Genomic DNA, 12,590 nt, shown 5'->3' with positions numbered 1-12,590 from the left:
GCTGCATAGAGGCTAGTGAGAGTTGTCTGTCTGCGACAAGTTGTGCTAGTGCTGCTGACTTTGGTGGGCGTTGTATTTTTTCTATTCTTATTGTAAAAAAAAAAATTGCCCGTAGTGCATTAAAAATAATTATTTCAGGTAAGATACTTTTGTATACATCGATTCTAGTCTGTAATTACGAACATTTCTGTTATTCGACTTGAAAATGTTTATTGGTTTGGCGTTCGTGCATGATTTGGTTAAGGTGTACTTATTGATGAAATACGAGAAACCTGTTATTGCTTGAACAGGTTGTCGGCTTAAGCTTAAGTTATTAACAGATCTGAAGAAATTACATTTTTGTTGGTTATATTTGTTTGTGGGTTGTTTTTTTTCTTTAGTTGTGTAGGCTAGACTATCTGTGGAAGAAACTAAATTTACTACCCAGGCTTTGTCGAAGTCTGTAAGCGGCTTTATTACAGTAAGAGTACATTTTGTATCAATAAGTTTTTAAAAGGTAATGCATTTTTTTATGTTCAACTAATTAGTTTTTAAGGATAGTTCTCGAAGATTTGTGTTTCTCTAGATGTAATCTAATTTCGATCTAGAAGTATTGACTTGCAATGTGTAAACCCAATATAGTTCGCAGTTTATTTTCATGTGTTCAATTTATATTAATAATTCACAGTTAATTTTTAATCTATGATAAATAATTTTATAAAATGTATGTTATAGAAATTTTATTTAAATTAAGTGTACTTTTAGCCACGATGCATTGGCTGGTTTTCGCCTAACCATTTGTTTGAAGTGAATTAATTTGTTTCTTAATAGGAATTTTGTATTTAACTCTTTTTTCAGTGTTGTGGGTAATTATTTTATATTTAGCTAATATTGTGTTGTTCTAAGGTAGCCTAATTGGTGTAATTTTATTATAATTAGTATTAATAATTATATTGATTGAATGTATTTAATTTATTACCATTACTAAATATATCTTAATTAAACCAATTCGATAAAACTGTTAAAAAATGATATTTCTAATGGTTATATGGATTTTTATTTTTGCAGAAATTTTAAATTAAGAAAAGACTAATGGTATGATTAAATTACATCAGATTTAACTTTTCATGTTCAATACATCATTTGGGCCCATAGATACTTTCTTATTGTCTTCTTTTAATTTGGTTTGCTGCTATATAAAATTAACCTCACTCCAGTTTATTACTGGTCATGGATATTAGCCTTGTTGCAAAAAGTAAATAAATTAGTAATACTATCCTGAAGTCATTTTTTTAAATACAAAAATTACAATTTATACTTAAGAATACAAGTATTAAATACGTAAATGTAAGACTATTGAAAACTTTATAATGAGATATAATAACCATTATAGAAAAATACGTGAAAATAAATCAAGAAAAATACAATTGTTTGCTGGCTTCAAGGATATACTGTTTTAATCTTTTATATATTTATATTCTAAAGAAAGCAAATATATATTCTTTTGATTTTAGAAAATTATACATGCTATTGAGGTATCTTAAAACATTACCAACAGAGCAAAGCACTATTGATACACATACAATACAAGATGTAATTAAAATCTATTATCTCCTGTTGAAAAATTAAATCTGGTTGTAACTATTTCCTGTTAAATATAAAAGAAAGACTCCTTTATGTTAAGATAATTTTATGTTAAATTAAATAGTTATGTACTAAAACTTAAAATTATAATTTTTAGTTTTTATTTTATTATTGCATTTGAGTGTTATTTTATTTTATTTATTTTTTTGTTGCTTTAACAAACATTCATTGTAAGGTATCTGGTACATCTTAACCAGGATTGTTGAACACTGCCCTGACTCTTTTAATGAGAATATACTTATAGCTGTAACATGCTGAGGACCAGAGAATTATGTGCATAGTAAATTAATCCTTGATAACTACTTGTAACTGGGGACAATACTATGCTAATGTTCTGCAACTAATAAAAGTGTACTGCTTTTAGCTAGGCCTATATCTGAAGACACTGGTTATGGAGAAGCAGATGCTTAACCAGTAAGCTATTTTGATCCCTACAGGAGTAGTTTCTATGTTAGGCTTATTTATGGAAGATTGTATGATATCAGCTTGCAGTATTAGAAGTTACTAAGTGATTACAGAGCTTTTTCAAGTCTTGCCGTGGATGCATTGATGCACACCAAATATTTTTGATATCCCATAGATATGTAGTAGATGCAAACTATTATCATCCAAACTTCAATGTTGTATAACATGACATTTGCATCATCTCCAGTGTTGCATATAACATCACAAATTGTTCAGAATAAAACAATGTGATTTATTCCTTATTTTAAATATACGTTAAAAATAACACTCTGTTATGCTTTATCCTCTTGTAGTCTAAAAGAATGACAAACTATTTTATTGTTCAAATGAGTGTTCCTCAGTTTTAAAGATTTTTTTCAGTAGTCACAAAAAAAATTCCATTTTACATTTGTTGCCTAAAAATGATCACTATTTGACAGATTTTTTTTATATTAACTCCAGAAAATGAGCATGTTTTTATAGCTCTAATCCCGAGGACATAGTTAAAGAAATTATAAGTTGCAGAATGAAGAACTATATTATTTAAAATTTAGAAGCATTACTTGTTATAGTTTTTAGATGGATTTTCATGATCCGGAATCATTATCCTGTACAATTTTTTTATTTGGACTTTATATTCCTACAACTACAAACTGATATGGGGTACACTGGGTTGACTTCATTATGAATTCAGTGTTGTAAGTTAACTTAATTGCAGAGTTTTTGTTTTTTATTAATTGATGAATGTTGCAGGGAAATGGCGGCTCAACTTTGCTGCATTCTTTCCAGGGCAGGTATTGTTTATACCTGTGAGGAATTCGTTTACTTTTTTTATACCAGAAGTCTAGTAATTTTATAGGCCATCCTTGCCATATCTACCATATAATAGGATATAAAAAATGTAAAAATAGAACCTCTAATCCTAACTGCACTATAATATTTAATTCATATCAAAATCTTTTTCATAACTTTATGAGGTGTGAAGATATCATTTCTTCATAAAAAGCATAAAATAGGAAAAATAAAGAAGTTAATAGTTTAAAATTTGTCTGATTATTTATAAAGATGAATTCTGCTTTATATTTTAAACAATGTGGCTATGCACTTCTTGACTATTAATCAGCCAAAGCAAGGTCTTTCAGGTTTACCCAAAAATCCTTTCCAATAAAGTGTCCAAAATAATCAAAAAGCAACTAATGTAAAACTGACCAGGCTAAATTTTTACATTATTTTTATGAAAATATGTTTGCCCAATTGTGAGATATTTTTCTTCTGACTCGATCATTTGTAATATTCAATTGGATAATAATCTGTTTTGCTGTAATCAAAAAGATAGAACAGAGTTCTTAACAGTTATCTACCCGCCATGTACTTATCGGTTATCTGCGTGCCACATATTTTTCCGTTCTAGTGGGATCAAACAGCAAGTATTAATCAATTTACTTGTTAGCTATGTATTATTTACTTAATGTCATTAAATTTAAAATAAGTGAAATAATTATTCCGATTTGATAATTGTTATCTTTATTGACAGCAGCGCTTATCATTCAACTGGTATCTTTTGAATACTTATTGTTTACATTGTAGTTATTATTTCCCTTCAATTAGAGAGGTTTGGAGTTTTTTGCTTGTAATTTACATTGTACAAAATGAATATTTGGCAATTACAAATACAGAACAGAACGCCGTACAGCTCTTTATTGAGGCTGGGGTTGAAACATTGCCTACATCCAAAAGGTAATAACATGACGTCTGTAAGTCTAGAGCGAGATGGCATTGCAACCATCATGAATGTCGGTTAGGTTAGGTTAAAACATTGATTTTAACAATGATTGTACGTGGTGGGCAGATAACCAAAGCAAATTTTGCTTGTAAAATATTAGGATATTGACAACTTATGCATAGGTAATTATACATAAATTGTTAATAAGGGCATAATTATATAAATTAGTGATAATCAGACATCTTACTGTATTCCAAGTATCCCAAAAATTTATTTTTGAAATTAAAGTCTTCTTCCTTTTTTTTTAATATTTAAAACTAAATCAGTTAACATTATAGGAGCAAGTGAACTTATTTATTACTATTCATTCCTTTTTTATGTATCTTTGAAAATATCTTTATTTCAATCCTTCTATAATTAATATTAAAGTTTTACTCTAGTATACATGTTCATGCCATTGGGGTTTTTGAAAAACTTGGTATTAAGGTTTTGGCTAGTGAAAGCTGTATCACTGTCTGAATTAATATGAAAGATTTTTCTGTTTCTCTTGTGAAACAAAGAGAAAATTGTCCTTGTAATTTTATGATTAACATATTACTTAACTTTAGAAAATAGTCATTGCCTTATCATTATTATTATTATTATTATTATTATTATTTATTTAATGTTTTCATTTGAACTAAAGGTTTTTTTTTATGCAATCAAATCTCAGAAGTGTTTTTAATAGGAACTGCAGTTCACGTTTTATTTTAAACCAAGTTTAATAACCTGTGGTATAGATTTTATAAAATTTCAATATATTTAGGATTAGTGTATGAAAAATTAGGCATTATCAACATAAGCCATATTACTCTTACCTTACTGAGAGGTTATGTTGATCCCTTCCTTCTTTGAGAATATTCATTATACATTTTTCACTTGTTGGTTTTTTCATGGCTGTTATTTTTTTATCATACTTTGAAATATAAAAACAAAACTAAGGTCAAAATATGCTCTAAAATACTTGAGGTTTGCCTCATACTATGCTAATAATAAAAAAAGAAAAGATTTTGAAATCAATCACATGCATTACTATGTAAAATATTGTAATTATTTTACTGCAAGGTGGTGTTGAATTTAAGATGTTTAAATATGTATATTAGTTGCCTAAAATTTACTGGTTTAATTACAGTATATGAACATGTAAAAAATTTTTCTTTTTATTGTATATTTTGAGTATTTTTACTAAAACCCATCTCTATGTCTGTGACTGACAGTTATTTTGCTTTTGCAGCATTCATGGTTGTGATTTGAGACATCATGCGGGTAATTTTATCCAAAAAGTATTTATTTATTATATTTTTAATTAAAAAGTTATTACATATTTTTTTTAATAATATATATATGTATTTAGTTAAAAGATTTCAAACATATTTGGATTGTGAATTGTAAATTACATTTAGATGTAATTAGTAAGTTTCTGCATTTCTATATACCAATATTTTTTGTCTATTAAATATTTATTACCATATATATATATATACATGCGTGTGGATTTATTTGTTTGTACATTTTATTAGATAATTGCTTATCATGATATGTTATATTACATTTTGATGGATATTATATTAGATTGGTAAGGTATTGAAATTTGGTTTCAAGCACAGTTTGTAGTTCATGATTAACATTTAATTATTTTGAAATTACATAATATGAAATTTCAATTTTTTGTGCAGTATACAAATTTTGAGTTTTTTCCTTTAAAACTTTGTTTAGGCATTTTTTTTAGTAGACATTAAGTGCTTGTTTATCGGGTTTTTTCTTTAATTATATGATTTATATCTTTTAAATTTCCACTCAATTATTGTCCTAAGCCATCTAAATTAATATTCCTCAGTTTGTGTGCATTCGTAATTATGTTCATTGATAATGCTGACACCACTTCCTTTATTGCATATTTCTTTAGGTTTGCATATTATGTGTGGGTCTAAATATAGTTTGTGTAATGGCTTAACATTGCCTATTTTTTACCATTTTAACATATAAAGTATTTATATAGTTTTATTTAAGGATGATTTTATAGACTTATGTATTGGTTTGCTTTTTAATACTCATAATACATAGAGACTTAGTTGTAAATTAAGATCTGTGGACAATTTTGTAGCTCATTTATATAATCGGTTTTCCTCTACTTTTTATAACTATAGCGCGTGCACGCACGCACACATACACATACATTCTGTTGTTTTCATTCTGTGTTTGTTTTTAATTGTTTAATCTACCTTCAGACCCTAAGATAAATTATTCAAGACTAGGTTTCAGGAATTCTCTGTATCTAAAGAAGTTTTTAAATTAACTTATGCATTTTAAGATGAAAGTTTACCAGAGTCAAAGCTGGCTTTCATTGTAAAGCTTGAGCTCAGCTTCTGGTATAATTTTTATTCTTTCGCTATAAAATAATGTGTCTTGTATATGGCTTAAAAACCGTTACATATTTTTTAAACTTCACTCATGAATGCCAAATTCAAAACCTTTTTTGTTCCATTGTTCTTGCTGTCCACCAGAAACTTCATGAAGCATTTCTTCAGTGGACAACTTAGTTATTAAGATATTCCTCCATTTTGGATTGGTTTTGATCTGTGTCATCTTCTCTCTAAATAGTTTCCAGCTGCTACAGTTCTTTCAAAATCTTAGTCAGAAACTATTCTACCGCCTTTCACTTTCTGTCCTACTAAAGTTTTAGACTTTCATAAACTCTGGTGACAGCATTTGACCAACTCTCTCCTCAAGCATCTGATGTTCAAATACAGAATGATGCACTTGAAAAACACATTCTCTTGGAATCCTGGCTGCTCCATACATTCAAAAAATTAATATTTATTGTCTTTAAAAAGTGCAGAAGTAAATTTTCAAATTTATTTCAGTTAATTAAAAACTAAAACTGTATTACATAATAAAAAAATTTAAAAAAAAAGAATAATATTAAAAGGTATTTATTTATAATGTACTGCCACTTGTTATTTTGTGTGCTAACTAAACTATTTGCAGAATTTTTTTTAGCTTCTGGGACCACTATTAGGTAGTATTCTTTAAGAGGAGAGATGAAATGGCAGTTTTTAGCATGTGAAAATGGCATGCCTGACCAGGATCTCCGGATGGAAGGCTGAGATGCAGCCACTCCTACCACGGAGGCTGGCAAACTAATGACTATGACATTACAAATCATGAAATTGCCACACTTCTCTTTTTTCTTCATTTTAGTCTATACAGAATAGCTGTAACATACTGAAATGCCCCACATAATATAATCATTTATATTATTTCTTTGAGTTACTGAAGTAATGCATTTATATTGAAAATAATTTTCAGATTAGTAGGACACTAAATGTTCAAAACCATATATGAGAAATATATTTTTTTATTTCATAATGCTGCAGTGACTCGAGTTTCTCCATGGTTTCCTGATCCTTCTGGCAAAACCCAGAGCTTTTCTATTATCTGTGGACTAACATACATGTCATGTATATATTTATTAACATGTTGCATTCTTATACTTCCTCTCAGTGATTTTTTAAGAAATTATTTACAGGTTTGTTATATTATGAAACAATTTATTATATATTTTTCCTTTTTTTTAATTTCAGGTGATTAAATTTTAGCAATATGACTGCGCCTGTGAAGAAGGTTCCAATTCATCTGCAAGTAAATATTTAATATTCCATTATAATTCATTGAATATAATTTGTTTATTTTTTATTTTATTGCATATTTGTATCTCTTGAGAAAGTGTATATAACTGGAAAGTGTGTAGGTAATTAATTCATTCCATTCCTTCATCATTATTTCTCAACTTGGCCAGTAAATAATATGGTAACAAATTAATATAATAACTTTTTGTGTTTTATGTTTGATGTATTGACACTTTTTTGATGCAATGAAACCATTAACAATCTCATAAGTTTAGTTATGTTATGCATCATTGATGTGCATTTGCAAACATTTACTTACAAAATTAAAAGAAAAAACAAATCAGATTTATAAACATTAACTAGACTGATAAATTTCAGTTATTAATTTACAGAATCTGACTTAGTATTAATACATTTGTTAAAATTCATGGAAAGTTTTTGGGATTCAGTGTATAATGCAGCAGTGTACATAAAGTGTGTGGTAATATTTACATTAAAATTAAATTAGAATTATTACTAAAAAAAAAAATTAACATGCTATAACAGTGCAGTCTACAAGCAGGTAAAATTTGGTGCAGATATCATTCAGGCTTTTGGGAGCAGTTTTTCAATTTATATTATATATTTTGAACCAGAAGCTTAATCATTTAATTATTAATTCTTATAATATAATAATAAAGAGTCGAAAAGTAATGAATTCATATTTCAGTGTACATGTTTTGAGAAGAAGAGGGGGAGAAAAAGAAAGACGGTATGCATTTGAAAAATTGGCAAAAAGAAGACTGGAGAAGATGAAGAGAAAGTGTTTGAAAAGACAAATGACAAAGCAAAGAGGTGAGGTGAATTGAAACTTACCTATTCTGAAAAATTCAGCATAAGAAAGATAACTGGCTTGGACATGTGGTAGGAGAATTGACTAAAACAGGGCTAGAAAGATCATCATTAGAAGATGCAATGAAGAGAGGCCAGAAAAGAGTAAATATTATATAATACGTCTAAAAGGAAGTAGGAGCTACCAACGTTAGCTGGAAATAGAGGAGAATGGAGAAGGACTTTGTGCAAGGGACCTACCTCAGGGCAGATAACTGTATAATGATGTCTGTTTTGAATTAATTTTTTTTCTAATAATTGTAATGCCTAAATGTTACATGATGTTCTGATTTTTTTGCAGATTCATTGTTTTACTACATGTATATTATAATGTTAATGTTACTGACCGGCGTCATATTTTAAACTCTATTAAGAAAGACTTCAATTCCAACATTGCTTTCTATAGATCTATATATTGGAATTATCATAAATTTATTTTTATTGTATTGATTTTCTTCTCTGAAAAATTGTGGATTATCAAACTTCTTTTTGGTTAAAAGTCTGTGACCAATCATATCAATTTGATATGAAATTACAAATATTTTTTAAATAAAGAAATTGCAAAGATTTTGTACACAGTTGTGAATACAGATGTAGTTCTGAAGTATGGTTGTGCTTTGCTTGGTTAAGGATTTTTAAACCATGTAATTATTTTCTTAAAATCTGTGTTATAGGTAAAAAAACTCTTCTTACATCTGTTGCTATAAATAGAATTGAATACCTTTTACATTTTTATTTTTTATTGAAAAGTAAGGTCTGCATTATTTTATATATATATAAAAAAACAAGAAGGTTAAATGGAAGAAACTTAAGTTTGAACTTCTTCCATTGTTCACATTTGCCTGAATGCTGTTCCATTTAATAATAATTTTGTCAGTTTTAGTGAAATTTTTTTTGTAAATTTCTCTCTTAAGTCTTATTAAATCCCATTTTTTAAGCTATTTTACTGTTTAGAATAAAGACTTTCGGCCATTTCAGGAAGTGTTAAGTATGTGATTGTAACTAGTGCTGATTGGCCTGACAAACGATAACTACTTTTAGAATGAGAGAATAAGAGAATACGAGTTTGAATATTGTACTTAGTAAAATGAAAGCTAAATGACATAGAATTTCTTGTTACTAGGATTAAAATTTGTGAAAAAGTTTCTTACGCTTGATTGCTCCCCCTATGAATCATGAGAGCTTGTCGATGGTTAGGGGGGGCTTCAGTGGTCAGTGATACAGAATAGCTGGACCTTCGGTCCAGTTACTCTGTATCACTGCAACTATTTCACTCTGATATGGTTGCACCTTCCAACCATATCAGAGTGGTGTCTGTTGAGACCCAGACTAAGGAATGATTCCTGAAAGAGGGCAGCAGCTCTCTCAGTAGCTGTTAAGGGCATAGCTAGTCATAAATGGTCCTTTCACCATCACTCAATATTCTGAGTACTGTGCAGCTGAAAACAATGGAAAACTGCAGCTGTTTTTTTTCCAAGAAAATGTAGCTCTGCATTTTCATGTAATAAAGAGGGAGGTGCCTTCCTTGGTATAATATTCTAGAGTTAAACTATCCCCCATTCAGATCTTTGGGTGGGGACTGCTAAGGAAGGGGTCCCAGAAAATAAAAAATTAACATTCTACGAGTTGGAACATGGAATATTAGAAGTTCACAAAAGGTTTGTAAATTAGAAAATTTAGAGGGAAATGGGTAGGTTAAACATAGATGATGTAGGAATTAGAAAGGTTTGGTAGGAAGAGGAAAATGACTTTTGGTTGGGTGATTTTAGAATAATTAATTCAGGGTCAAATAAAGGGAAGGGAGGAGTAGGTTTCGTAATGAACAAGAAGATAGGGAAGAATTAGAGTGTTTCAAAAAGTGTAGCAATAGAATCATCATATTTGGGATAAAATGAAAACCTAAGCCAACAATGATTGTTAACGTCTATAAGTGCCCATGTCTACAAGTAATAAGTGCCCAATAAGTAAGTATAAGTGCTAAAGTAAAAGTAAAGTATAAGTAAGTATAAGTGCCCAATAAGTGCTACAAGTAATAAGTAAGTATAAGTGCCTACAAGTGCCCATGAGGTAGACTATGTATGTGGGCTGGGCAAAAAAATGAAAGAGGGGACCGACTTATCAAGTTTTACACAAAGTATAATTTAGTAATTGCCAACACCCAGTTTAAATATCATAATAGAAGAATATAAACATGGAAAAAGCTGGGCTATACTGCAAGGTATCAGATAGATTATATCATGGTTAAGCAAAGATTTTTGAAATCAATTGGTCGACTGCAAAGCACATGCAGGAGCAGACATTGATAGTGACTATAATTTAGTGATAATGAATTGTAGATTGGGGTAATGAAAAACTTCAAGGAAAGTTGTCAGATGAATCGATGGAATTTTAGAGAAGCTTGAGGAAGAGGATGTAAAGAAAATTTTTTAGGAGGGCATCACTAGAGGTCTGAGTAAAAAGATAAGGCAGAAAATATAGAAGACGTATGGGAGAATGTTAAAAAGGATATTCTTAAATCAGCAGAAGCGAAATTAGACAGAACAAAGAGAACTGGTAGAAAACCTTGGATATCAGAGGATGATATATTGCAGTTGATGGATGAACATAGAAAGTATAAGAACGCTAGTGAAGAAGAGGGTAAAAGGAACTATCGACAATTAAGAAATACTATGAGCAGGAAGTGCAAATTAGCGAAAGAAGAGTGGATTAAAGAAAAGTGTTCAGAAGTGGAAAGAGAAATGATCATTGGTAAAATAGACAGAGCATACAGGAAAGTTAAGGAGAATTTTGTGGTACATAAATTAAAATCTAATGTGTTAAATAAAGATGGTATACCGGTTTTTAATAGAAAAGAAAATGTTGATAGGTGGGTGGAATATATTGAAGAGTTATACGGAAGAAATGAATTAGAAGGTGGTGTTTTAGAGGAAGAAAAGGTAGTCGAAGAGGATGAAAAGGGAGATATGATACTGAAATCTGAATTTAATAGAGCGTTAAATAATTTGAATTGGAGAAAGGCTCCTGTGATAGACCTGCAGAATTACTAAACACTAAGAAGTGCTTGGACAAGACCAGTTTGGTTTCAGGAAAAGTATAGGGATGAAGGAAGCAATTTTAGTGCTCAGATTAATAATAGAAGGAAAAAACTGACATACATGGCATTTATAGACTTAGAAAAGGCATTTGATAATTTAGACTAATAAAATGTTAGGCATTTTAAAAAATGTAGGGTTTAAGTTTAGAGATAGAACAATTGCTAACATTTACAGGAACCAAACTGTAACAGTAATAATCAAGGAGCATAAGAAAGAAAGAGTAATAAAAAGTCAGACAAGGATGTTCCCTATCACTATTACTTTTTAATCATTACATATAACTAGCAGTTAATGAAATTAAAGAACAGTTAAGATCTGGAGTAACAGTGCAAGGTGAAAAAATAAAGATGCTACAATTGAATTTAAAGATGCTGATGATATAGTAATTGCAGTAGAGAGTAAAAAAGATTTAGAAAAAACAATGAATGGCGTGATTGAAGTCCTATGCAAGAAAATAAACAAGAACAAAACGAAAGTAATGAAATGTAATAGAAATAAAGAAGGAGGTCCATTTAATGTAAAAATAGGTCAAGGAAAGACTATGGAGGTAGAAGAATTTTGTTGTTTGGGAAATAGAATTACTAAAGATGGATGAAACAATATAAAATGCCAAACAGCACAGGCGAAACGAGCTTTCAGTCAGAAGTGTAATTTGCTTACATCAAAAATTAATTTATACATTAGGAAGACATTTTTGAAAGTATATGTTTGGAGTGTAGCTTTATATGGAATTGAAACTTGGGTGATTGGAGTACCTGAGAAGAAAAAATTAGAAGCTTTTGAAATGTGCTGCTGTAGGAAAATGTTAAAAATCAGGTGGGTGGAAAAAGTGTCAAATTAAGAGGTGTTGCGGCAAATCAATGAAGAAAGAAGCATTTGTAAAAATATAGGTAAAAAAAAGAGAAGAGACTTATAGGTCACATCTTAAGACATCCAGGAATAGTCACTTTGATATTGGAGGGACAGGTAGAAGGAAAAAATTGTGTAGGCGGCAATGTTTGGAATATGTAAAACAAATTTTAGGGATGTAGAATGTAGGGAGTATACCAAAATGAAACAACTGCTACTAGATAGGGATTCTTGGAGAGCTGTATCAGCCAGTTAAATCACTATTGATTTATTAATTAACGAATGATTTGATTCAACCAAATCAAAGAGATAAATATA

At 29.5% G+C, this 12,590-nt stretch overlaps 1 protein-coding gene across 5 annotated transcripts in view; it reads left to right on the top strand.

The window, feature by feature from the left end:
- CRMP (Collapsin Response Mediator Protein) overlaps positions 1-12,590 on the top strand; it is a 102,954-nt gene continuing 90,364 nt past the window's right edge. For 2 of the 5 annotated variants that reach the window (XR_012756043.1, XM_075362508.1), the window contains exons 1-2: positions 2-138; positions 7,414-7,471. Coding sequence is in view for 4 of the 5 variants with exons in the window: in XM_075362508.1 (XP_075218623.1) it covers positions 7,433-7,471 (39 nt within the window). In the remaining variant the exon portion in view is untranslated. Of the gene's footprint in view, positions 139-260; positions 497-825; positions 846-7,413; positions 7,472-12,590 lie in introns of those variants that run through there. The other 3 variants (XM_075362511.1, XM_075362509.1, XM_075362510.1) reach the window with 3 other exon arrangements.

Source organism: Lycorma delicatula, chromosome 4 (assembly GCF_047948215.1).
Source record: "Lycorma delicatula isolate Av1 chromosome 4, ASM4794821v1, whole genome shotgun sequence".
NCBI lineage: Eukaryota > Metazoa > Arthropoda > Insecta > Hemiptera > Fulgoridae > Lycorma > Lycorma delicatula.
The sequence above is the reverse complement of the archived record's forward strand: the minus strand, read 5'-3'. Positions and strand labels throughout refer to the sequence as shown.